Source organism: Ruditapes philippinarum, unplaced genomic scaffold (genome assembly GCF_026571515.1).
Source record: "Ruditapes philippinarum isolate M1 unplaced genomic scaffold, ASM2657151v2 ctg3687_1_1_1_1, whole genome shotgun sequence".
In the NCBI taxonomy this organism is placed as follows: Eukaryota; Metazoa; Mollusca; class Bivalvia; order Venerida; family Veneridae; genus Ruditapes; species Ruditapes philippinarum.
In genome coordinates this window covers 52,583-80,336 of record NW_026854652.1, presented here as the reverse complement: position 1 = coordinate 80,336, position 27,754 = coordinate 52,583, and the positions used below count along the sequence as shown (strand labels likewise).

Genomic DNA, 27,754 nt, shown 5'->3' with positions numbered 1-27,754 from the left:
GTTATACTTGAAAATGTCATATATATATCTGTACCAAAACAAGTCTTATATCTGAATATATTGAAACAGAGTTTATGTAGCACCATGTGTCAAAGCATTACAAAAAAAAGTAAACAATAGCTGTCAGAAAGTTGGCTCCCTAAACTACTTTCAGGTTGCTGCTAGTAAAACTTTAGCCCTGCAGAAATTTTCTAGACCTACAAAAGGGAATTGTTCATTAAAAATGCATGCTACAGTTATGGATCTTGGGAAGTGATCCTACAAATTTTACTTAAGAGACAAGAATGAAGCTTCAGTCATACACCCTCAATGATTGAAGACATAAAACTTACACCCAAAAGGTTAAACCTGTAATTTGTAAGTTGCCACAAAGAAAATCTTATGTATAATCCAGTAAAAATGTATAGTTACGTGTCTTGACCTATGACCTCAACAAATGATACTGAGCACATGTCAAGTGAATACCTTCAGTGTCAAATAAATATGAAGACACCTGCAAGTTCTTATTCAAATGTTATTTCATGAGTAGCATATAAAGCACCGGTAAACAATGAAAAGTCCAGCTGAAATCGTTTAGTTTATCTGCCATTGAAGCAAAGATGTTAAGAAATCATGATATATGAGGACTTGGTTGAACACAGTAAGTTATTACATCTCTTTTACCTGGTTAGGAAACTACCCGCCTATATGACTGAAATACTGTTGAGAAAAGGCGTAAAATGAAACAAACAAACAAATTACCTTATTCAAATTATGAAAGACATGTACATTTATCATGTTTTTCTATAGACTACTTTTAACCTCTTACCTAAAAATCTTAAATGGAAATTGCCAATCTTTTAAGTCATCTTTCAATCGAGAAAGAACATCAATGTATGGGAAAGGTAAAAAAAGTATACAAAATAAGAACTGACTGAATAGCAAACAGTGAAGACTATAATTAGATGGCCAACAAGTGCAGAATGATCTAAATTTGCATTGGTCACATGGGTAGAATCAGGCTTAGGGCTAAATAGAACCTGTAATTATTTTTCTCTACAAACAGAATATGGCAAGAAATTAATCATCGAACATGTATAAGTATATCTTACTCTAGTCTAGGACTTCTGTAAAAATATCTGTAAAAATATCTATTGTACAATTATAAATATAGGCAAATTATTCTAAATGGAAATAATGCTAACATTGTCTGTCCACAATAACATTTCCATCTTTATCCTTAACACGTAATCTTCCATTAGAATATCTGGTTTCCTGGCGACCATCTGGGTATACTGTTTTGACAGTGCCATCCGGGTATTCTCGTTTCTGAAAAAAGTAAATTTTCAATTAAAATTTTATTTTACTTTACATTCAGTATTTGCAGAAAACATTTTATACATGTACATTGAATTACTGCATTTGGATTAACATGAAATATTGACAGTTCCTTTGTTATTGTGTTCAAACAAAGGTTCATTTGTTCTTCAACATTGTCCTATAATATGGTCATACCCTGAGTAGAACATGGACTTATATTTTTTGAAAATTATGTTTCCAGATAGTCACGTTAACCAATTGCCCATTACTCCGCTTTTACTAGACTGCCACTCCCCTGAAACAGGCCACCACCCCTGTTTCACTAGAAAAAATAACCCCTTTTACTTTCTAGGCCACCACTTCCTTTTAATTAGCCAACAAATCTCATTTCACTAGAAAACACCTCCATTTTCACTAGGCCTCTCTCCCCTTTATCTATCTAGGAAACCACTCCCCTTTCATTAGGTCACCACTCCCCTTTTGAATATCTAGGCCATCTTGTTCCCCTTTTCACTAGGATGCAATTTCCAGTTTTTCTTGGCTACATTCTGTTCCCACTAGGTAATTTCACTTTCACTAGGCCACCACTCCACTTTTACAAAGAACCCCCCCCCCCCCCCCCCCTTTCACTAAGCCCAAATTCCTCTCTCACTAGGACACCATTCCCATTTAACTTATAAACAACTGTTCTTTTACAAGAGTTCACATGGCCCCTTAAACTAGAACATTGTTTCACTTTAATTTGGCCCAACACTCAAGGAATGTACAAAATATATCAAACCTTATATTCCTGAGTATGTATTTCTCTCTGCCCATTGGGAAATTCCATCGTTTTATCACCGTTCTTTTCAAGACGTATAACAGTACCATCTGGGAATATACTTTCCTCTGAGCCATTTGGAAATATATATTTGATTGTCTGGTCTGGAAATGTTATTTCCTTGGTGCCATCAGGGTACAGTTTCTCTGTTTGTTGACTGAAAATAATAAAACAACAATCAGTACACAAGTTACATATTTAAATTCCCTTTTCAGTCCAATGTGATGGACTCTTTCGGCATTAAAATAAAAAACAAGAACTGTCTGAGGACAGTAACGCTTGACTATTCGAAAAGTTGTCACAAGGGTGTTTCATTGAGTATAATAATGCTTACCTATATGAATACATAAAATTATCCGAAAAGGTACAAACCCTTCAGTAGTTATGGAGATGCCAGCTTACAAGCAATAATTTACCTAAAATTTCTAAGTCGAAAAAGGAGCATAATTATGCAAAAAAGCAAATCAGAGTTATGGGACTTTTGCCAATCATCTTAGATAATCACAGAGAACAAGTGTGTGAAGTTTCAATCCATTCCCTTAAGTAGTAATGGAGATACCAGCTTACATGCAAAAACTTAACCACAGGGATGCCAACGCCGACAAATGGGTGACTGCATTAGCTCGATTATTTTGCGAATAGTCGAGCTAAAAATCATAAATAAATCAAATCCAAACATATTTGCTGTTTATTTCTGTTAATTCAATTATATTGATACATATCAAAGTTTAAGGGAAGTAGCCTGTACTGTCATGAATCAAATGTTCAAGGGAGGTAATATTATTCTGACCTATCTCCCTATGTCTTCCCATAATGCAATTCCCCATCAGCTTCATTTCTTCATTTTTCTTGCAAAATCTCAAAGAACGAATAAAGTCAGGAATCTAATGTAATAAGTTCTTTTTTCTTTTTCTCCATTTTCAAACAGGTTTGATAAACAGATCTTTGTCAAATTGCTAGAGATTTCCACATTTCCAAAATAGTGTCAATAACATAATCTCATTCTTTTCCAATTTACAGAATATTACTATTCAAAATTTCAGAATAATTCCAAAAAAGTGTACATAGTACAAAGGCACGTTTTGCTTAATAATACTTACTTTGGAAACTGTATTATTTCAAGGCCATCAGGATAGTTAGTGTGAGTGGTTTGGTTCTCAGAGTAGTAATATATCTACAAGAGTGAAAAATAAATCCATAAAAACTAGAAACTCTCTTCCATTATTAGAATATTTCTTCAAATTTAAGATGCACTGAGATATAGTAGCAATTGTATCAAGTCTATTCAGAGTATGACTCCTTTTTTATTTCATCAAGGAAGCCATGAAATTTCATGTGGCAAAACTACAAAGGAAAACAGTTTACATGTTATGTATTTTGTATTAGAAAAATGTGATACTTTGGGATTAATTTAATGGAGAGAAATAACTTAAATGGTGTCAAAGTATAACATGATGCCACTTAAATATCATGTGAATCTTTATCCATTGAGAAATCTATTTTTCTTTAAACTTCAAACATTATCATAGAAAAGGAATACAAAATGGTTTCAAACAATCAAATTAAGTAAAGAATGAATAAAACAAAAACAATAGAACAATTCTTTAAAGTCATAAAAATCATTTTTTAATTGGGTTTTAAGTCACATCAGCTATTTTCCTGCTTTCCAGAGAACTCCGGTCCCATTCTATGCTTTAATTCACTCTTTTGTCAGCCACTGAGTAAAACCAATCACCTGTATGCAAGCTAGAAAGGTGCCTCATAAGGCAGACAAAAAAACTTATATTAACAGTACAGATTATCATAACTAAATTACCACTCTTTGATCAGGCATAATCTGCTTCATGTCCCCATTGAAGAAAGACACAATAATTGATTTTCCATCTGCTGAGATTTCTTTCCTCGTACCATTTGAAAACAAAATTTCCCTTGCTCCATTTCTGTACGTTCTCTCTACCTAAAGACATAAAGAGATGTCAATTTAATTCTTCATCACAGGCAATGTTGGCCATATTGATTAAATTTGGCCACATCAGCAAATGTAGGTTATATCTGCAAATGTTGGCCATATTGGCAAATGTTTACCATATTTGCATTTGTTGGCTATGTACAAAAATGTTGCCAAATTTTGGCCTTATCTGCAAATGTTGGCCTATCAGCATATGTTGGACCTTCAGCCAATGATGGCCATAGCCTCTGGCAATTGACAGCAAACTATCTAAATATCAAGGTCATTCCAACATATGTCTAAAACTTATAATTAATCTGGTTGAAGTAAGCCTAGTGTCATTTAATATGAGACCTTATGAAATGTCAATGCAAAGAAACTTCCTATATACATGTATAACAAACACTTAGGTTATAGTGGTCACCTGCCAGACTTTTATTATGATCATACCTTTCCGTCACTGTGCTGAATCTCGTCATACTCATCATTATCTCCCTTATCTATCACAGATTTATCTACCCCTGGTCTTCCCGCCAATTTCCGGGGCATATTGGAAGGGGCAGATACAATGTCTCCGTCAGTCTCGGAATATATACTCAAACTACCAAACAAAAATCAAACATCAGTATACCAAAAAGCAATGCAAACATATCAAACACAATAATTTTTCTAGTTCTGTTTTATTCTAAAATGTATCTGGGATGGTGATAAAATAATACACCATACATAATCAATTACTTATCCATTACTTGCATAAATTTCATTTTATTAATTAATTATTAATTACACTAATACAGCAGTAGAAGCCCATATAAATGCAAAATGACTAGAAACATAATTTATTATGTAGTATGAAACTTTGAACAATAGACATCAAAATTGTATTAAAGGATAAACAAGCATAACAGCATGGTGATTTATTCACACAATTCGCAGTGAAAGTGAAAAACATTGAAAGGACTGGGTCCACATGGTAGCCAAAGCATATTTCCATCTAAGATGTTTTGTAACTTTTTTTTGAGCCGGTCCATAGCACAAGAGAACAGTTCAATTTTGAGCGATCTTGTGGCAACTTTGAGCCATTAAGAAAACATTACTGAAGAGATCACAGGTAATTGTATACAGAACTTCCATACCATTCTTGGGGGAGAGCAAAACAATTGCTGAAGCATCCTAAGGTGATTGAAAAATTGATGTTATACAGAGTTGAATTATCAACTATCTAAACAGTTTACTTACTCCTGTGGTTCTGCCATTGTCCCAAGTTCCCGCCTTGGGAGATCCTCGGCTAAAGAATTGCGTAGCACATTTTTACTGTCACCAGAATTTGAGCTTTTCCCAGAAGTCCCACTATTGTTACCTCTACCTGTAACCTTATGACCTGGTTTGTGACCTTGACCATGCACTTGATGACCTGGCTTTGCACTATGGGTATTAAGTTTCTTAGACTGGTTCACTTTTGAATTAGTATGGTTCACAGTTGTTTTTGCAGACTGGTTAACATTCAAATGTTTATTATGTGTAGACTGTGCCTGATTATGACCTGATTGTTTAGCTGGTGGTTGAAAAGTTGAGCGAATGTTTACTTTCGTCTGCTGCTGCTGCTGCTGCTGCTGCGGCTGCTGCTGGGCAGCTTTGTGACTAGAATTTGAGCGCATGGTGGTGGATGCAGACAGATCTGTAAAGGGAGACAATACATGATGTACAAAGATTGTAGTTCTCATAATAATGCCACTGATGGTACTACAATCGTCTGCATATTTTTTACAGAAGGCTATATCATCAAACAATTCTGCTTAAAATATAGGCCAAAACATATACTTAGAATAATAATTCATCATTAATATACATTAACAAGAGCTGTCGGTAGGACAGCAACGCTCGACTATTCTAGTGCTTGATAGTAAAAAATAATGCTTGATACAGTTACCTACTCCTGTCTACAGGTCGCGGTCATGATGGTGAACAAGTGTGCAAAGTTTCAAAGCCATATGTCAATGGACTTTGAAAATATTTAAACTATTACAAAAACTTTAACGTAAATTCTAAGTCGAAAAAGGGGCATAATTCTGTTAAAATGCTTGATAGAGTTACCTCCTCCTGTCTACAGGTTGGTGTCATGATGGTGAACAAGTGTGCAAAGTTTCAAAGCCATATGTCAATGGACTTTGAAAATATTTGAACTATTACAAAAACTTTAACGTAAATTCTAAGTCGAAAAAGGGGCATAATTCTGTCAAAATGCTTGATACAGTTACCTCCTCCTGTCTATAGGTTGGGGTCATGATGGTGAACAAGTGTGCAAAGTTTCAAAGCCATATGTCAATGGACTTTGAAAATATTTGAGGTATTACAAAAACTTTAACATAAATTCTAAGTTGAAAAAGGGGCATAATTCTGTCAAAATGCTTGATAGAGTTACCTCCTCCTGTCTACAGGTTGGGGTCATGATGGTGAACAAGTGTGCAAAGTTTCAAAGCCATATGTCAATGGACTTTGAAAATATTTGAACTATTACAAAAACTTTAACATAAGTGGTTACGCTGACGCCGACGCTCGGGTGACTACAATAGCTCTACTTATTCTTATCCAATAGTCGAGCTAAAAAGTACCTTGTTTATAAAATTATGTCAAAATAATAAAAACAAACATTTTAAACAATACATAAACCTTTCATATAACATTTCAAAAATAATTATACTATAGGTGGCAGTCACAATGTACAGTTGTCTTTTTCATTTTTTGATAGAAAATAGAAGCCTTGCTTGTGGCGGTGTGGCCGAGTGGTTAACATGTCAGACTAGTAATTTAAGAATTACTGGCCTTGTGGGTTCAAACCTAGTCATGTGTTGTTTCCTTTAGCAAGAAACTTTACATTCATTGCTCAGTACTAGTTGGTTCCAGGAGTGGATTAAAAAGTGTTTCAATGAGCTTATAGCTTCCAACACAATCAAACTTAAATGAAGTTAGAGGAACTAAAATAGAATCCTGGATAAAAAAAGTTCACAAAGGGATATCATTCAGTCAAAATACATGCTTATGAGTCTTTGGTCTTTGAATGTCACCAACAATTATGATCCAAAAGACATGTATAAAGTTTCAAATGAATAACTTAAGTGGTTAATAAGATAAATTTACACCCAAAACTTTAGGGAAGTGTTATGCTGATACTGAAGCACTGGTGAGAAGAATTTCAAATAGTTTAACTCAGTGTGAATGCAATACAATCAACTTTATCTAAATTGCTTATAACAATAAGAAACCCAAGACAAATCTAAAACAAATTTGACAAACAACATGTATATACCATTGTAACCATGTTCAACAAAACCATTTGTAAGCTGTTCAAGCTCCTCTGTTGGTGTACTGCTGCGTAACACATTCTGTCCACCTGGCCGTGCCTTGTTCTGAAAAAAAATAAATTTGAGAAAATTTATCATTTGATAAACAAGACACTTTGTAAACATGAATTCTCCTGTCCCAAACCTGTTGAAGAATATGTTGTTATAGTGAAACTTATACGAAATTTTGAAAATTTTACACAATTTTAAGGACAATTTAAATTAAATTTAACACAACAGCTCATTCAGTTGAGCTAAAAAAATAATCATGAACTGAAACAATAAAATATCCCCTACTTATCAATGCCATTGATCATATAAGCTAAATATGTCTAATACCTTTTGATCTTTCTGCATCCATTCAAGACGTTTCTTCTCGAGAAGTTTAATCTCCTCTTTTAATTCCTCATTTTCTTGCTCTAAATGATCTATCTTGTCACGTAGGCGAGCGTTGTTGGCCGTCCAGCGGCCCTCTTTACGCTTCATCTCCTCTTGTAGTTCACATACCTGGTAAAATATCAGTTAATTATATTTTTAATTACATTTGTAAATTTATATTTACTATATTAGTTAGTTATCAGTTATGATATGAATTACATCACTAGTTGTTTAACACAATTTTTTTACTTTTCACCAGAAGCAACCTGTATAAATCTGGAACAAATTAAAAGGAAATTGTCATAATACAAGGTTTTCAGAGAGTATAACATATGCAAAGTGCCGTTGTTCAGTCAAAAATGATCAATTCCACCTATCATGGCAATTTAAGCCTGGACACTTGTTGAAAATTATTCTGTGAAAGTTTGATTGAAATCCTTTAAGTTGGACACAGGATAATTGTTATTTTACGCCTAGCCACCCTTAGACATTTACTGTTACCAAGCTTTTACATGTAAAAACTGTTTTCCTTTGAAAATTCCAAAATCAAGCTATTCCTAGGTATTTTTCGCAGTTTTCTGTATTTTGAACAGGGCTAAAGTTAAGCAAAACAAATAAATAACACACCTGTGCCTTAAGGTTTTCTATTTCTTCCCTTTCTTTCTTGTCTGGACCTGCTCTAGCAGCTTTCTGATACTTGTCAAACATCTTCTTCTCATGCCTGTAAAATTGTTTCGTATTTTCAAGAATTAATCAAATATTCCACAATGCAAGAATAGTCTTTTCATAAGAAGTAATGCAAACTAGCAATAAAAAAAGGTCAAAAACCCTCTAAAGCTATAAATCTTCATAAAATTGTCATAGAAATAACGGAGAAGAAATAACACAATACTGATGTAGTACTGATCCCTGTTAGGATATTTGAAAAAATTTGTGGGTCCCGATTAAGTAAGATTCGGATAAATACCAGTAACCACAACAATGGAATAGTTCCGAATACAAACTGCCCAGTAAATGACTTAACATTTTATAAAAATATCCCCAGTAAGAATTTACCATTATTCATAAGGAAAATTTTATAAAACCACAAAATTGTTGGCATTTCAGACATGTTTCAAATTTAGGAAGATCCACTGAGATCATGGTTATGCATGTAAAATGTAAACAAGATAAAGTTAAACAATGTTAATATAACTGCTAAACGCGATCCAAAGATCTTAGGACTTACAAATATCTTTATCTGTATTGTCAAGGTCTGAACTGCGAATATTCCAAATGTCCAAGCAAACTTTACAGCCCTAAACACTTGCCAATAAATACGTAAAGTACTGATTAAACCGTGTTGTTATACCAAACAAACATATAAAAAACATACTTCAGTTTTTTCATTTCCTCGTTTCTAAATTCTTCAATGCGTCTTAGCTCCAATGCCTTCTCTTTTTCAAAGTCCATTATTTCTTTCTTCAGAACATGCAAGCCCTGAAACAAATTACAAAATCCAATCATACATAATACTGATCATGATGATTCTTCATGAAAAAGTAAAGAAAATAGATTCTACAATTTTTTTTTTTGGTGAAAATTTCAAACAGATCTAGAAGAATAACAAGAGATATAGATATATATGTATGTGCATATCTAATTAAGTCACACACTAAAACTGTTAAGGACAACATCAAACTTTGCTGGTGGTAGAAAACCCCAGGTGCCCCATGTCAGCAACCTGGCATTCAAGTAGAACTACCAACCTAATACAAGCTGGATGCCCTAACATGAGAGAATTATAGTCTCCTTTTGAAACTTGAATGCACTGGAGTGAGGAATGAAATAATTACGTGCATATAAAATTAGGTTTATACTTTAGCTCCTCTTTGGCTGATTATAAACACACATATAAAATTGACCAATAGCGTTTGGACAATTTGACTGATATTAAGTAAACATAAGTATACACAAATAAGAAACATAATTTCAAATGGAAGGCGACATGCCCAAGCGGTTAATGTGAGGGACAAGTAATTTAATGATTGGCAATCTGTTATTTTCTTAAGCAAGAAGCTTTACACTAATTGTTTAGTACTGGTTGGTTCTAGAAACAGATTCAAGAGTGTATTTTTAAGCTAACAGCTTCTTACACAAACAAACTATTTTTACTTATTTGGACCTTTTTTGGTAATTTAGGTGGATTGTAAGTGCCGTTTGAAATGTGTAAATTACTTTCTTTGTTCACTCCACAATATTTTACTTTTCAATACAGTTTTACAATTTTTATGGAAATAAGCATAAATCTGGAGGCCTGCTGCTTTAAGTAACAGCCATATTATAATAAGATACGTTCTATCCTCGGAAGAAAGTCATAAATAAACCGATTTGACAGAATACCTGTTCTCTCTCGTTGCGTAGTGTGGCGAGATGTTTATTCTCGTTCCTAAATTTCTCAATCTCTCTCTCAAGCTCTATCAATTTATCTCGCAGAATTTTAGACTGGACGCCATCTCCTGAACCAGCCTGCGATACAGACTGTATCTTCTCTAAATTCTGAAACAACATAAAGTACAATATTTATAACACACACTGTATCTAATAACTGCTAGTTCAGACATTTTGTAATTAATCACTTGAGCCATACAATAAAGCAATGATTTAATGACTCTGCATCGAAACTAAAACTGTTATACATTATATGACTATGCACTTTAATTTTAATATCTTTAGCCTAATCAAAAAATTACATTTGTTTTCAAAAGCACAAAATATACCTTGCTTGATTAATATAGTAAAGAATTTTACTCTCATATTAACATAAATAATCAAACACATATATCATTTCCTTTTCAGTTCAAAGTCAAACCAACACCTTGAAAGTCACTTAGGGCCTCTGTCGTAACTAGTGCAGAAAAAAAGTCTTTGATATCTTTCCCTAAGCAATATTTCTTTCATGGGTAGAACCACCAACCTTAAGCTGGATGAATAGTTTTTATAACACTAAAGAATGCAAGTGTTTTGAAGTCTGTGAGTGTGACCACTGGGGTCCAACACTCTACTATAGATACCCTAATCTTAAGTGAAACACATTTTAACAAGTGATATATGAGGGATGTTCAGTATATAATGAAAACAGTCTTGTAATTTTAAAACCTCTATATGTATACTTATGAAACTACAATATTTATTAGTTATACAGGTCCTATGGCCATATGACTCTTTTAAGCTATTCTTAATCTAAACCACTAGAGAAACATTATATTACCAATTAATGTGTGCATATGACCAAGTAACCTGTCAAAAGTTTTACTAACAAATACACAATATTGCCCGCTCACTTTTCTTTGAATAAAATTGTAAAAATTTATAACTTTGTTGCAGCCATCTAGATAAAATAATTTCTAAGATTGCAGAATAAAATCTATGTTACAAATACACAGTATTATTCTAGAGCAATACTTGTACATCTACCTGTTCCTCTTGTTTTTTCTGCACTGGTTTTAGACTGGGGAAAAGTTTGGATACTAGTTTTGATGTGGGTGGGGTATCCTCGCCACTTTTCTCTTCGCTCTTAGACTTGCCCTGTCCTGAAAATCAATTCATGTGCAATTCTTTTACTTAATCTTTAACAAACTGAATTTGTGTAATGAAATGAATTTGAAACAGTCCATTCAATGTTTATGGGATTTTACTGGTGGCAAAGGCTAATCATTTTTGGTTTAGAATTAATCACAATTTATATAAAACTTGACTTAGAAGGTATGGTATTTCGTTTGAAATAAATTCAGGAAAATGTTACAAAAGTTTGCTAGATGACATTTTCTATACAAATTTTATATGAACTGACAACAAACATCAGGTTCTTTTTATTTCATGGCTTAATAATACATTGTGTACTTCTTGTAATTTGCATTAACTCTAAGCCCCAAAATATAACATTACACATGTATAACTTTGAGTTACACTAATATCAATTTGATATTATATCAAAAAAATTGAGTATCACCTTTTTTCTTATTCAAGTTTTCTTATAGTAACTATAGAAAATTTGCTTTTGGCAAAATTTCAAAAATCCAGTTAAAATTTCGAACCACTATCATATTTCTGACCCATTTTGAAAACAAAACTTATGTTCAATATTTAGTAATTTTTAAACATTAAACCTTAGAGAGCATAACATAACCTACTAGTATCTTCTTTATCCACATCTGTATCTTCTACAAGTGTCTTATCATTTTCATTTTCTGAATCTTTCCGTTTTCTCAATTTTAAAATTTTCGGTGTAAGCTCTCCCCATTCATCATCGTCATCAAATTGCAATGTTTTCTTCTCGCCAAAAGACTTCCGAGAATTTTTATCTCCGTCATTGGATTTATCATCGTCTTCGTCACTCAAACTCCCGTTATGTTTGTTGCCTACAGAGTCGGAATCTGAGTGATACGAAAATTTAGTCTCTTCCTTTAGAATATCGTGTTGTATATGTGTGAAAGTTTCCGGTTTTGAAACCTTTTCTTTTGAGATAACACCCGGAGATTTTGCTTTCGGCATAAAGGCACTTCCGATAACATTAACCTGTAACATGTCTTTATCTGACGGCAGATTCTGAAACGGAAACTTATTTTTATCGTCTCTCCCGGCCACTTTCCGAGTCAACGACTTCGGTGGTTCCTTAGTTTCTACTTCTCCTTTATCGGAGAAGTCAAAATCATCATCGTCTAAATCGACTTCCTGTTCCGATTCCGATGTCTGTGAAACACTACTTGACTCAGTAAACCCTGTGTAACTTAACACTCTCTCCAGCTTTTTATCAGTTGAACACACTGAATCATTCTTCCCTTTACTATTAGTCTTTTCACTTAGCAAATTTTGAACACGGCCATCCTTAATACCGAATTGTTTAAGAACACCATACATATCATTTTGATCATTTTTATGATCATCATTATTATCATCATCATCAGTACTGGATTCATCACTTGAATCATCACTACTATCACTCACTGATTCATATTCATCACTGTTATCATCATCTATTGCAGTCTTAGCAGCATCTACTTTCACCGGTTCTTTTTTCTGCCAGTCTTCTTTTTTTAGCATGTTTTCCAAAGTTCTAACACCAGTATTTCTTTTACTATCTGAGTTTGACCGTAAACCTCCATGCTTCATGTTAGACTGTTCTTCCAACTGTTTTTTATGCTTGGCCTTTTTCTCTTCCTCCAATTTCTTTATCAAAGTTGCCCTTGGACTATTTGACCTTCCTATTTCTTGACTCTGTAATCACAAAAGAAATCAATGAAACCTTCAGATGAGAATAAGTTATCATATTTTCAAATGTGCAAAGTCTGACCAAACCCCTAGACCCTTACAATGTTACTTATACTAGTCCTCATGGACTATTTTTCTGTTTTTTAAATTTGAAACCACCAATTTTTACATTAAGGGTTTTCATTATAAAAATGTAAAATTTAAACCAACATCATCAATACTGGGCAGACTGTAAAACTGCTTTGTGATGAAAGCTAAAACCATGAAGAAAAGTACCAAAATAAATTTTCAACCATATTGACCTGGCCCACAACTCATCACCCCCAACTGAAAGCCTACCAAAAGTTTTAGGTCCATGGATCTTCCATTCACCCAAACAAGATATTGGTCATATAATAGAGCTATATGATAAATGTTAATGCATGTGTGACGACAGGAAGCATAGACAGACCAGCTACTAGTTTATGTTTTATTTGTGAACTAATATACCATATCAGTTAGCTCTTTAACAAATAATTGATTAATTTTAGTACTACATCTTCCACCTAATTTGATGGACTCAAAAATTATTTGAAAGGTAAATGAATAATTCATCAAGAAAATTAATTTAATTGAAAAAAAAAACACCAAAAAAACACCACAAAAACCATTTATTTCACTTACTTTGGGTTTAACACCGGGCAGGATTCTATCATTCTGTAAGCCATGTAGACCTTTGGTTACTATTGAGGAGTTACTACAAAATGACATGTTGTCAGCGAAGTGTTCAAGAATCTCAAACTCATCCAGTTCCTCCATATCTCGCTATCAATGTAAAATATAAACAATTATAAAGTGAAACAAAGAAAATGTTTGCCATCTTAGTTATATCTTAAAGATATACTAATTACTATGTTCATCCTTGAGTAAAATATTGTTATCACAGAAAATTATTGAAATCTATGAAATTCTTACTGAATACATCTAACTTGAATAATAGAAATGGGAAGTTGTTTCCCCATTACAGGTCAAGTAAAGTTGGTGTTAAAACTATATATTCATATTGTGACCACCTATAGTGTGTACAATTTCATACATAACATAGCTACTTTGTGTGAAGTCAAAACATGTTTATATTATATCTAAAAAGAGACTGTGTAGTAAATTATCAATATTTTCTAATATCAAATTTGAGCATAGTATATCTTTATATATATAATGAAAACATCCATCTTCTGTAGCACAATTATGATTTCTTAGAAATATCCTATACAAATACTCTATTATTATACAACCATTTCCCTGGAAACAAAGAGATTTAGATATTATATAATTCTATAACTAAATAAATGAAGAGCAAACACTTGACATACATTATTAATAGTGCTAGGCATAGCAAGGTGGCTCAATTATGTGGAACATGTAGTTTTTCTAGAGGCTGGAAAAGTTTTAGAAAATATTTAGTGTGACATTTTTATCCAAATGTCTCAGGTATTTGGGTACCAGCCTTTTTCCCTCACCATATAGGTTTTAATAAAGTGGCTTTAAGCCATTAACATTTAATTTCTATCATTCAATTCTTGCTTACAAAAGAAAGGCTATCTTTTTAATTTGTGTTACTGACTGAAATAATTTGCAAAGTGCCATCTGTAGTTTTCTTCCACCAGTAAAGCTAAAAATCTTAATAAGAACTTAACAAAGTCTGTGTGACTTACAACCTAACCCCAAAAAATGTTTATAGAAAGAAAAAAGAAAACATACACGCAGTCTAAGAATTTAAATGTTTCGATTTCTTTACCTCAGATTCTTTCTGCCTCTCTTTTAAATTAGCTACAAATGAAGCGTCATCTGGAAAAGAGTCTGCGCGCTTCAATTTCCCTTTCAATTGCTTGTCCTCGTTTCCTGACACGTCCTTCACCTTCGCCTGTTTTTCTGCATCATTACCTGGAGACTTTTTAGACAACTTCTTCTTCTTCAATAAATTAAGCATGAGGTCAAAAACTACATATAATAAGGTGTTTTATATGTAATACATGTTTTCATTAATTTGACTTTTTAAGTACTTAGGAACAAACTACATAATGAGCAGAACGTAAAAAGCTAATAATAGCTTCTCAAGTCATTGCCCTTTGCCATACATTTATGGTAAAAGTAAGTTTAACTTTAACAATAAAATTAGGCCAAAAATAGACATTCATTATATACTTATTATGAATTATTGAGAAATATTAAAGAAATAAAATGTGTATTTTCATTTTCTGTATTTTCACTGTAGAATTTTTTTTTTACTGCAGTGATACACATTTTCTGAATTTTTATTGGTGTCTAGCCTGACAACATTCTTCTAAATTCAGCCAATACACACATTTTAAGAAGTCTTTCAAAATGTAATGTCAAAAAAGAGAAAAAAAAGTATATAATAACAGAAGCTTCAAGTTTTTTACTATAAATACAGGATTTATTTCATCATGAGGTAAAAAAATTATCATATTTCATGAAATATTTATTTTCGTATCACTCAATGAAAATAAATCCTGTATTTATAGAAAAACATTAAATAATCTTTACATATTATAAAATTCCCATAAAAATTCAATAATGAAGGTGAAGATTATCCCAAAGCAGTTGAACTTTTTAAAGAAAAGAGTAGCAAATAAGGACAGTGTACTGAATTTCATCCTATGAAAGTTTTTATGTTTTAAACTGTTTTGTTTATAGCTACAACATTTGATTATTGTACAGTAGATGGACCATCAAAGCCCAGTACACCTAGTCCTATAAATGTATCACAAAAATACTTAAATTTTGAAAGTAAATGGAAGACAAAATGACACAAAGTTCATTCAATATCTTAGCACTAAACCACTTAAAAGTGACAATTTACTTATTTTACCTTGAATAAAACGTCTGCATATATTCAAACTTTATTCTATAATAAATGTTGAAAATAAAGAAATAATATATATTAACCTTATCATCAGTCTTGTGTTGCTTTGACCCTTGACCTGTGACCTTCTTACCAGGTTGGTTTTTATTGCTAGTTGGTGGTTTTCCAGCGGCCTTGTTGCTGCCTGTAATATAAATCATCTTATCTTGTACTTTCATAAGTCAATGGTTTTTAGAACCCTATCTACATAGAGGCATGAAAAAGCTTAAACTACAGTGAAATCTGGATTATCATTATTATTAATACAAAATTACTTACCTACACTGCCCTTCATTGCTGTGGGTTCGTATCCTGACATGGACTTTGGATTGTTTCATGTGAGGAAGCAATCCAGCTAGCTTATGGAACATTTGTGGTTCTACTCATGTGCCCTGTTGTGCCTGAAATAATGCACTGAAGGGCACCGGAGGTCTTCCTCCACCAGTAAAGCTGAAAAGTCGCCACATGTTCTTCACTGTGTTGGTGCGATGTAAAACTTGAAGTCACTGGACACTAACCATTCTGCCATAGAGGCTGTTATTCTCAGACTTACCAGATTTTGTTTGTGCACTAGTAGTCTCAGGTTTCTGTGAGGCCTGTTTACTTGATGTCTTACTAACAACACCCGGTACTGTGGTTTTCTTTTTCACTTTAGAAGGTCGCTGACCAGGTTTGGATTCAAACCTTGCAATCCCTTCACCTTTTTTGAGGAAGCTTCTTTTTGGTTGACTAGGTGAATCCACATTGGCATTTGCTGCTCTTAACTGTAAGATTGCAGAAATAAATTACATTATTACACAACAGTTTGTTTTAAGAATACCACACAATATTTCTTTAGAAAAAGAGATTAATACACAGCAGAGTAAGGCCTGAAGGTGATAATCGGCCCCGGACCACAAACTGATAATCGTTTACGTGACACTCAGTTGAAATTTTGTTTCTATATATAGTAACAAGTGTATAAATATGCATTGTGTATGTGTGAACATCTTGTTATAGCTAGTGTGATAGCTTTGCCAAATAAAATAATTTCAAATATGGTTGTTATTCTAATTTTTACACAAATTTTTGTCATATCTTTGTCGGCAATTCATCTTATTGGCTTTGCATGATAATTAACTACTAATCCCACATGATTTCTGAATTAGCAGTAAGAGACAAATGACCATTTGACTCAATGTTCGAGATTTTAAAGGAACTGTGCAGAACATTAATATAAAAAATTTTTTTTTTAACTTTTCTAACTAGAGATATGTTCTTTTTATAACTACACATGAATGTTAAATGTACAACTGTATTCCTCTAAAAATGTAATGCAACATATTCAAACTGAATAATCAGTATCTTCCATTCTGAGAAGTTGTACAAGCAAGCCACAATAGACCTGTTCTGTGTTAACAGTTTTATGCAAATAGGTTGACTGGTTATCCAACTTGAATAAAAGATGTTCACTGGTTGATCTGGTTTACGGAAAAGAAAACTATGGTTTTGTGATACTGTTTGTGAGCAATTGACCAAGCAATGAATAGAAAATGTGGGTTTAAATTTTTCACTGCTAAACTCTGGAAAGGTCCACCATTCAAAGGGGAAAGACTTTATTATACAGCTTCAAAAGTATCTCCTCTAAAACGCTTTCACTGAATTAAGCTGAATCCTTGGTGATACCAAATTATAACTCAAGCAACCAGTACTAGTGGCTTGTGGTAAGGTATTACAATAACACAGGAATCACAGGTTTAACACCCTGCTCTGATCACAGCTGTGTTTCATAAGATGACATCACTACCATATTAGTTAGTTTCAAATTAAAACATGAATGGTTAATACAAATTTCAAGAACTCATCTCACACTCATGCTTTAACAAATATGTTAACTTGGACATAAATAATCGGTTGGAAATTAAAGTAACATTATGGGAAAATAAAAATATGAACTTTACCCTCTCTTCCTCAGCCTTTAACTGTTCTTCTAAAAGTTCTTCAAATGTTTTTCCAGCTTCTAAACCTGGCTTGATAGGTATATCATCTATACCACCTCCTGCCTTCACCTGCAGTTGTAAAGATGTCTTTCATGTGAAGTATAAAGTATGATTCTAAACCTTAAGTCAAATAACTTCCAATAGTTAACATATTACTTGCAATAGTCTAGAATTTTAATCAGAATCTCTAGGTTAATTTGACATTGTATTAGAACATGTTTAATATATTTTGTATTGGGAACTTGAACTGTATTGTGCTCATGTTTAGAAATTTCATTTGGGGCAGTCATCTAGATTATACATGTGAACTCTCCCACTTTAAGCTGGAGACTCCCACTTTTGGTAGCCATATTTTCTAAGATTTGTCTGAAAATTAGTTTTTTGTCCACAAATTAAAGAAATCTCCCTATTGTTTATGTCAGAACTTCCTTCTTTGTTTATTGTAAATGCTAAAATCTCCCTCTTTAGCAGGAAAACCTCCCACTTGATCATCAAAAAAAGTTCACACGTATGATCTAGATTAGTTTTTTTTCCATGTCTGTAGAAGAAACTTTAAACATAGTTTGCAATTACAACCTTCTTTGCAACAACTATTATAATAATTGAACAAGAATTTACCTTTTTTCCCCTCCCCCCATCCTCCACACAACAACAAAAAAATATATATATAAAAAAAATTCATTTTAGAACATCATACAGTTTCAGCTATAAAATCACTAAAACCAAACCTGAAGATTTTACCACATGTTTACACCAGTAAGTAAAGCTTGAAAATCTCCAATAACAGTACATGTAATTGTCTGTTTGAGATAAAAAAAAATCCATACAAAAGTGTTGAAAATCGGTGTGTGTTTCAATGATATAGTTATTCATATTCCAAGAAACCAGTGCCGACTTGTTATTAGTACAATACCTCTATTTGAGTATCTTCTTGATCTTCATCATCACTATCATCACTTTTATCACTGCTATCATCATCATTGTCATCATCATCATCATCTTCACTTTCATCATCAGAATTGTTTTCATCCTCCTCCTCAATTCTTTCATTTCTATAATTCAATCAAAGAAAGTCAGAATATTCAATAAAAAACAGATGTTAAAATCTGAGAAAGTCATAATATCATGTACGTAGACTTATGTTACAATCTGAGAAAGTCATAATATCCAATATATAAACTTATGTTACAATCTGAGAAAGTCATAATATCCAATATATAAACTTATGTTACAATCTGAGAAAGTCATAATATCCAATATATAAACTTATGTTACAATCTGAGAAAGTCATAATATCCAATATATAAACTAATGTTACAATCTGAGAAAGTCATAATATCCAATAAATTAACTTACATTACAATCTGAGAAAGGCATAATATCCAATATGTAAACTTATGTTACAATATTCTTAAGAGAAATTTACTTCAACTACTGACACAATATCTTGTTTTACATTTTTCAAAACCTTCTTGTATCCCTACAAAAGTTTAAGAAGCTACAGTGGTAGAGAGCTGCTAAATACATGTAGGTATAGTAACAGAATGGTAGGAATTCTGTAACTGATGGTTTACGACCATTTCCTGCTGCATAGTTTTCTCACATTCAATATCTGAGTGGGTCCTGAGTAAATATAACACTTAAATTTACACTATTTTTGGGGGGAAGCTATGGTCCAGTTTTAGTACATGAATGATTGATTTAGGACTGAGTGGTCTCGGATTAAAATCTGAGTCCTATTAGGGAGACTTATTTCACTGAGCAAGACATATACCCTACATTCACTTCAAGGACAAGGCAGTATGTCAAAGTCAAGAACTTATCACTTATTTTCAACTAGTTAATAAAATGTTTTGAATAAGGACAGACAAACACAAAACAATTAGCTTCATCCCAGGAATGAAATCATTTTTCTGCAATTACTTGTTTCAAGCAACTATGTTAGAAATAGGCTTATAAATTTACCTTGCATCTTGTTTTGATCCGTGTTGCATCTCCAACATGGTTGGTGACTGGGATGACAAATTTAAGAATTCTGGGTCATGTTCCAGTTCAGCGAAAGATCTATGGAGCTTTTTGGGAGCCTAAAATAATAAATAACCATGATAATAAGATGATGTTCATTATGTTTTAATTATTCTTTTATCTTTTCTTTTATTAAATGTTATTAAATGTATTTGATACACACTTTCATCTATGTTAACATTTTTGTATATCTAATATTAGGTAATAAGCAAATTCTGGAAATTTTCAGGTGATTTTCTTACTTATAGGACATAACTAACTGGCTGGCACTCAAGTCTTTCATTATCTAACAACAAGAAATTTTGATAAAGGAAACAATTAATCAATCTTAAAGGGAAAAAACTTACATCTAGTTCATGAGGATTAAATCTTTGCCTACACTGAGATGGCTGCTTTATTTGTCCCTGCCTCAGGTGATGAAGTCCCACTTCAACGCTAGCCTCTGAGGCCGAGTCTGGTATCGGAAACATGCCATCATCCATACCAGCCTGACTGCCTCGGTTCGAGTTTGTGTCACTGAATAAATCCGGGTTAGTCTTGATTTCATCATCGTCTTCTTTTGGCTGTACGTACATCACTGGTCTAGGTAACATATGCTGACCCTGATTAAATATTGACATACATGTACATTATTTAATGAAGAATTCCAAGCTGGTAAGACAGTTTGGCAAGCACACAAACAAGACATGTGACATGTACATGTAACCTACTAAGCCTTCAAATACTTGTCTGAATTAATTGCTTAACAATTTTCAGGCATACTGGCTATACAAATGAAGACTGAAAGGTAGGTAACTTGAGAGAACACACCGTAATGTTATTACTCTGAGTAAATACATAATTTATTTTTAAACTATATGAACAAGGAAGGGATGTAATGCAACATGTCATTCAATTTATTTTAGTTTGATTGTGTACAAAGCTACATGTATAAGCTTATAGACGCAGATTCATAAACATTTCTGGAACTAACCAGTACTGAGCAATGAGTGTCAAGTTTCTCGTGAAACAAAACAATGCACCTGGTGGGTGTTATACCCCGTTGGCTAGCAACCCTTACATTACTAGTCAAACGTATTAACCACTCAACCATATTGCCACTATTAAAATGTACTTTTCAATGAAAGAAATAGTTGTAAAATCCGACTTCAAATAACAAAGTTATGGGCCAGACATGATTTTGCTGCAAGGTCATGCTGTGACCTTGACCTTCAAGGTAGCAACCCAAATAAATGTTGTGTGCGACATGTCGCCTCTATATGGTGATCATTTCTGTGAAATATTTGTAAAATCCGACTTCAAATACAAAAGTTATGGGCCGGACATGAATTTGGGACGTATGGACAACCCGGTGACTATATGCTCCCCTGATTTTTTTCGGGGAGCATAATTATATAGCGTGTTAACCCATTTCTGCAGTAAGCCTGTAAGGTGACGATATACACTTACATTGAAATCCTGACCGACTTGTGGTTGATTCACATTTGGTTGCATTAGTTTTGATATATCTGTTCCGGGAGGTAACTGACGACGTGGCGGTGTCTCTGTGTTCCCGTATACATTTGAATGTCCTCCTGTATATTAAAGACAATCTAATTCTATATCTCAATAAAATAGAATATTCTGAACTACAGTAACTCAAACATCAATTCAGTTACATTGTATATAAAAGTAAAAACACATCTGACACATAAACATAAATAATATTCCTTGGTCACATTATAACAGTGAAAAATTCCGTAATGATAGCCTTTAATCTAAAAAAGTTACCAGAAATTGCAAATGATGTTTTCAGTCTTTAAAGGCAGAGGTAGGACCTAGATTTTTGAAGGAAAAATATATTTATTTACAAACTTTAGAGATCATATTATATGACAGAACTTTGTACTTAACATAACAATATACTCGTAAAACTAAGAATGAAAATTGCATTTTCTTAATTAAAACACAACTTCATAATTATGCTTTACATGTACCACCCTTACAGGACTTAAACTATCAGTGGTAGATGACAAGTGGTTTGTATCACCTAATAATAAGGCTAATAAACGCCCTTTATCTCTCGGCCGTTGAGAGCCCAGAAGAGAATGACTCCAATGAGACCTAGTTTAAGCTAGAAAATATTATCATAAAAGCTCTGTATGCATCTATATTTAAAGAGATGTGCACAAATGTAAAGAGTGATTATGTTACCTCCCCACTGGTTTTCTCTCTGTTTAGACATCATGCCTTTCATTTTCTCCTGTTCTTTCCGTAAAAGACTAAGTTGTTGTTGTTGTTGTGTCATCAGAACTTCCTGTTGTTGGTGCTGCCACTGACGTAACTCCTTAAATCTTTGCAATAAACGAGCCTGCTCCATAGCCTGCTGTTGTTCAATCAAATCACGACCCGACTCTGTAATAAAAAAACAAAACAAATATACATAGTTCTCTAACTTGTACTATTACATAATGAAGATTTCACTTATAATTATGTCACATGTATATTTTTTACACCTACATCAGTACATGTAAAAACTTATTGTCTTATTGGGAATTCATGTCATGTGACATTGACATATATCTTACAGTTATGGGCAACTAAGAATTTGTTTGTGACGCATGCTTTAACCTTAATTTTTGTGAAAAAGAAATTCTCTACAAAGAATGTTCTCAAGTTGAAGTCTTGAACAATGTGGATATGAATGATGAAATCACATAAATTTTATCAATCACCAACTAAGGAAAACCCTGGAATCACTCCAAGATAAATTTACGATTGAAACAGATCATACTCAAAAGATCTGTGGCAAAGATCAGGAGAGTGATCAAAACACTCAGTTTATGGTTTAGTTGATAGTCATTATAATTATGTTTCATTGTGTAGTGTACAATGAATAATTTACCCACCATTTCTATTTGAGGCATCGTCTGATCTATTGGAAAGTACACTCATGTTTGCAACTGGCTCCATCATGCCTTGTTGTTGTTGTTGTTGTTGCTGCTGCTGCATCATCCGCTCAAAATTCATTGTCTGCATGAACATCTGACTTGGTATGTCCATATCCCACATGGGGTATCCTCCGCCCATGGAACTTGGTGTTGACATTGTATTAAGAGCTTGCGGGACACCATTGAACCCATTCATTACTGATGCTCGTGGTTGGCCAGGTTGAAGAGCGTTGAAGTTTTGATTCATATTGGGTGGCATGTTTCCACCATATGTCTGTGCCTGCATGCCCATCGGTCGAGTTGGCCATGGTGGCCTTGATCCAAATGAATTATCCATTATGTAAATCTCAGTGACAGTTATAGTTAGTAGCCTACCCCATTTTTATTATTTATGTGAAATCACTTGAAAACATAGACCGTGGCATATATGCTTCAGCTTTGATGCAAAACTTGTAATAATTTGCCTTAAGACTGACAAGTTTTCCTTTTTAGAATAACAAAATATTTCTTGAAAAATTAAGATAAACACATCAAATATTTAAATCACGTGACAAATATACCGGATTAAGAGAGTCACAGATTTTTCAAAACACCATTATAATGACCGAAATGAATAAAATCATTTCAAATTCACCGCCTCCAAATCAAACATGTTGTTTCCTGAGAGAGAAATTAAAGAGAAAACAAGCAGTTTTTACAAAATAAGCGTCACGAAAACATACAAAATTGAACCACTCAAATTAGACATTCATTTTCCATGAAATTATAAAGATTTTCTTTCAAATCGTTCATCTGTCAATGCAAAAGATGGAAAAATACCCCGTGACAACAAAAATGTTTACAAATGTCCGCCATTAAAATCTCACTTGTGAATTTTACATATTGTGATAACGACTTTTATGGGATAGGTACAAAACAACTAAGTCTTGTGCTACACTAAAGGTATAGTGCAATTTTTAGTTTTCCTTAAAGCTATCCACATACTGCCAGTTTTTAATCACAACCACTTTTCAATCATCTGTACTGTAGACATTCTTAACTTTTGACATTATTTGTCATGTAACCGAACTCTAAGCATTTAAAGGTACTCCACTGAGGGGGTACCACTAAAATACGCAACGGAGATTTTTTTTGGCGCAACGGACGCAACGGGCGCAACGGAGATATTTTTTTAGAAAAACCGGCACAACGCCTTTTTTAAAGTCAATATGCTATATTTAAGCATCTAAAATGATTGTTTAGCACTATTAAGTAAGTATGATTTAAATGTTTCATAAATTGTATATGTTTAATTGCACTGAAGGGTTATATGCCTGGCGAAATGGAAATTTCATGGCGAAACGGAGATAATTTTTTAGAAAAAACCGACACAACGCCTTTTTTAAAGTCAATATGCTGTATTTGAGCATCTAAAATGATTGTTTAGCACTTTTAAGTGAGTATTTTTTAAAATGTTTCATAAATTGTATATGTTTACACTAAAGGATTATATATGCCTGGCGAAATGGAAATTTCATGGCGCAACGGAGATAATTTTGGAAAATCGGCACAACGTATGTACTAATATATGAAATTAATTAACACGAGTCTTTAAATCTGTTTCTTTTTTCCCGTGTATTACGTTATATTTACGTTAAATATTGTAATGACTTTAATCAATGACATGTAACACTTAAGAAAACAAATTCATATCTTTATTCAAAAGATTTGTATTACAGCGCTTAATTACAACACGTTTACCATGAAACGCAACACATTTCATCTCAAACATTGACCGTTAACAGAAGTATTTGCTAATAAGCACCATTTTTAAGCTGCAGACAACCAAATTGCTTCAAAGAGGGGTGTTTTTCATAAAGAGTGTTCGTTCATTTTAAACAGTGCTTAAATATCAAACATGTAAGTATTTGCTTAATATTATTATACTTTTGTGGATCATTTTTACTGTGACTAAAATAGTACCCGTTTAAATTTGATCCTATAATTTTTTAACTGTAAAAATTATTTTCTTATTTCTGCTGCCGGGAATATATAAGCAAATCACTTTATTTGTTAAAATATTAACTATACAAAATATTAATTGTTTGATGAAATTATTAAAATAGTAAAACGACATGCATGTAGAATTTGCTGTTCTTTCTATTTCCATTTTAAAACAGTGAAAAAACATAAAATAATTAAATTGAACGTTACTTACCAATCAGAAAACCCCGTTAAAATCAAATGCAGCTACTGTTTATTTAGCGAAATAACAGCAATTTGGTGATTTGAAGAATGTTTATCACGGGTGTTAAGTACCGATAATTAAATTACCAATGACACGTGGTTGATGTTTATTGGACACGCGTTTTCACACCATTTAGATAATGTAAGAGGAACATGTATTGACTTTAAGGTATTAAATATTTTTTTATAACTTGTTATTGTCGAAAATATTGCTTTTGAAGCTTATTACGCCAATATTTCACTCAAACTATGTGAAAAAATGTGTATATGGAATGTGAGACGTAATAAAACATTTTGGAGTCTGAATCCGCCACTGATGACGGTCAAGTTTTCTATTACAAGTGTTAAAAACATTATTAAACACCCGTGCCATACACGCGCACGATACGTTTCTAATTGCTAACAATTCTCGCGTAATTGATTACCTTTTGTAAAAATCATAATTATGAAATATTTGGATTGCTTTTGGTGAAATATACAATGTATACGCAACAAACAATTATTGAAAAAGAACACAATGATTAATGAAAGATAATAAATTAATAAAATAATATGATATGATAAAACTGTTATGAATATCCCCCGTTGCGCCGAAATAGTCCATTTCGCCGTAATTTAAATATCTTTTACAATATCCTATTTTCAACATTTTCTAAAATAAAGGAAAGGAAATCATTATTAAAAGACTGTTACTTATTATTCTCAAATTCTTAAGTTATGTTCAAACATAAGATCTACCCGTTATGAAAATCTTCATTTTCCGTTGCGCCGAAATTATGTCCATTTCGCCGTCCATTTAGAATCTGATATATTCAGTATTCTACCTAGACATAAAAAAAAACAGTATACAGTTTTGAAAATAAAATCTCCGTTTCGCAATAAAACATTGGCGCAACGGAGATTATGAAAGGTATAACAACAATACAATGAATGTTTGAGGTACGACCGAATGTCACAAAAAAAAGTAAAATTTCACGAACCGATATTTTTTTGTTACCTGCGAGTTAGGGACATTCAAACAGAATCAGTGATACATTGATATGTGTTTCTTTGGATTGGCAAGTCGTTTTGAAATACATATTTTCTCCAATTTTGTGGGAAAAGCGTTTTAAACACCTTTCAGTTTGCAAATCTGAATAAAAACATACGGTCACGTGATGATTCTCGGGATGACTAAAAAGCGAAACGGAGAATTTTTTGTGTATCGGCAGCAACGAAAGTGCGAAACCGGAATATACCAACAATCCATAAATTTAAAAGCACATAATGGGTTTGTTTGTTAAAATTACTTGTTGTTTCTCATATGGTCTTGTGAGAAAATCTTTCAAAAGCAATTTCAATATATTTAAAGCATTACATTGTTGTAATCATGTTTTTTTCTCCATTACAATGATGAATTTAGCTAAACGTACGGAGTTCGAAACTGACATACACAAATTTTTACAAATATTCTATGTTAATTTGAGAGCTTTCGTGTAATTATTAAATATTATGTATTAATTAACTTTGTGATGGTTAAAATATCAATGATATCTAGGCTAAAGAAAATTTACTTTTCAATCAGTGTAATGGGTCCTATTTCAAAGGTCACTTTGGTTTATCTGACACCCGTTCAGGAAAAAAAAAAAACTTCGTAATACCTTTTATACAACGAACATGAATTTGAGTATTGTAAGCATAAAAAATCACACGCACACACAGAATGTTATTCCAGAAATTTTCTCTTTAACTCTGATCAAAGCACTGAAAGCACTGGCTAAATAGAGAATGAATCCGGCCTCATTATAGGACATTTAGGCTTCAAACTTTATTAGATAATATTTCTAATGTATGTCTAGTGCACATAATTAAAATTCTTTAAGAAAAAATCGATCTCCTTTGCTAGATAGATCTGAAATTTAATATTTATCATTTTACATACATACTTGCATACTTATCCGCATTGGATGTAAACTTTGTTGATGAAAAGATTACTATGTTTTGATCTAGACATTCAAAACTATAGGTTATTGATACCTGTTTCATGCACATGGTAAACATTATCAAGAAGGTCGGGAAAGAGTTACAATCTGGCTCTATTAATATTATTATTATCATTATTGATTTAGCAGATTTCCTGATAAATTTTTTCGTATTGGAAGGCCTCCGTACTAGTGATGGGTCAATTGAGCTGTGCTTTAATGTTACCAATATATTGAAAGTCTTTCCCCGCGTGGGAAAAAGAAATTGAGAGTCGCTAGTTTATAAGAGTAAAAAAGGAAAACTGGGGGAATAAAGACAAATCAAAGGCGATCGGCAACGTTCATGATACGCAGCCCCATAGTCAAGAACTTTCCACCATCCAGGGTTTATTGCCGTGACTTAGTGAAAATAAACTTAAAAACTGATTTAAAGGGTTGTTGTTTTTTTAAAACCCTGTAACTTTCTTTCAAATTAACGAAATCAAACCCAAAATCATGATACAGCAAGACAAATGTGAAGGGCAGGTAAGTAAAAGTAACTTTAGAACTGTCTCAAAAAGATAGTTAAACCACTCCATACAAACCAACCATTGCCTTAAACTATTGGATTTTTATTAAATAATCTCCAAAACTCCTAGACTGGTAAAGGGCCCAAGCATTATAAACCATTTTTACTTTACTCCTTATACCTT

The 27,754-nt window shown here is 32.8% G+C and overlaps 1 protein-coding gene across 1 annotated transcript; it reads right to left on the bottom strand.

Annotated features, from left to right (window-relative positions):
- Positions 1 to 78: 78 nt before the first annotated feature.
- On the bottom strand, positions 79 to 23,735 carry LOC132740684 (centromere protein J-like). The gene is made up of 24 exons (XM_060728636.1): positions 22,834 to 23,735; positions 22,139 to 22,339; positions 21,395 to 21,519; positions 20,293 to 20,547; positions 19,886 to 20,004; positions 18,834 to 18,972; positions 17,882 to 17,989; positions 16,495 to 16,705; positions 15,986 to 16,086; positions 14,814 to 14,987; positions 13,700 to 13,840; positions 11,959 to 13,042; positions 11,243 to 11,358; positions 10,169 to 10,324; positions 9,162 to 9,265; positions 8,414 to 8,507; positions 7,748 to 7,915; positions 7,375 to 7,474; positions 5,307 to 5,745; positions 4,518 to 4,668; positions 3,936 to 4,076; positions 3,220 to 3,293; positions 2,081 to 2,276; positions 79 to 1,308 (listed from the first exon to the last, which is right to left on the bottom strand). The coding sequence occupies exons 1-24, from the start codon at positions 23,210 to 23,212 to the stop codon at positions 1,180 to 1,182; spliced, it is 4,905 nt and encodes a 1,634-aa protein (XP_060584619.1). The 5' UTR covers positions 23,213 to 23,735; the 3' UTR covers positions 79 to 1,179.
- Between the last annotated feature and the right edge of the window lie 4,019 nt (positions 23,736 to 27,754).

Excerpts from the sequence above, each read along its gene's own strand:
- LOC132740684 (XM_060728636.1), bottom strand. The coding sequence starts at position 23,212 with ATGGATAATTCATTTGGATCAAGGCCACCATGGCCAACTCGACCGATG. Across the intron at positions 13,841-14,813 it reads AGAGGCAGAAAGAATCTGAG|CGAGATATGGAGGAACTGGA; the intron begins GTAAAGAAATCG and ends TTACATTGATAG. Across the intron at positions 4,669-5,306 it reads ACAATGGCAGAACCACAGGA|TTTGAGTATATATTCCGAGA; the intron begins GTAAGTAAACTG and ends TTTGTTTGGTAG.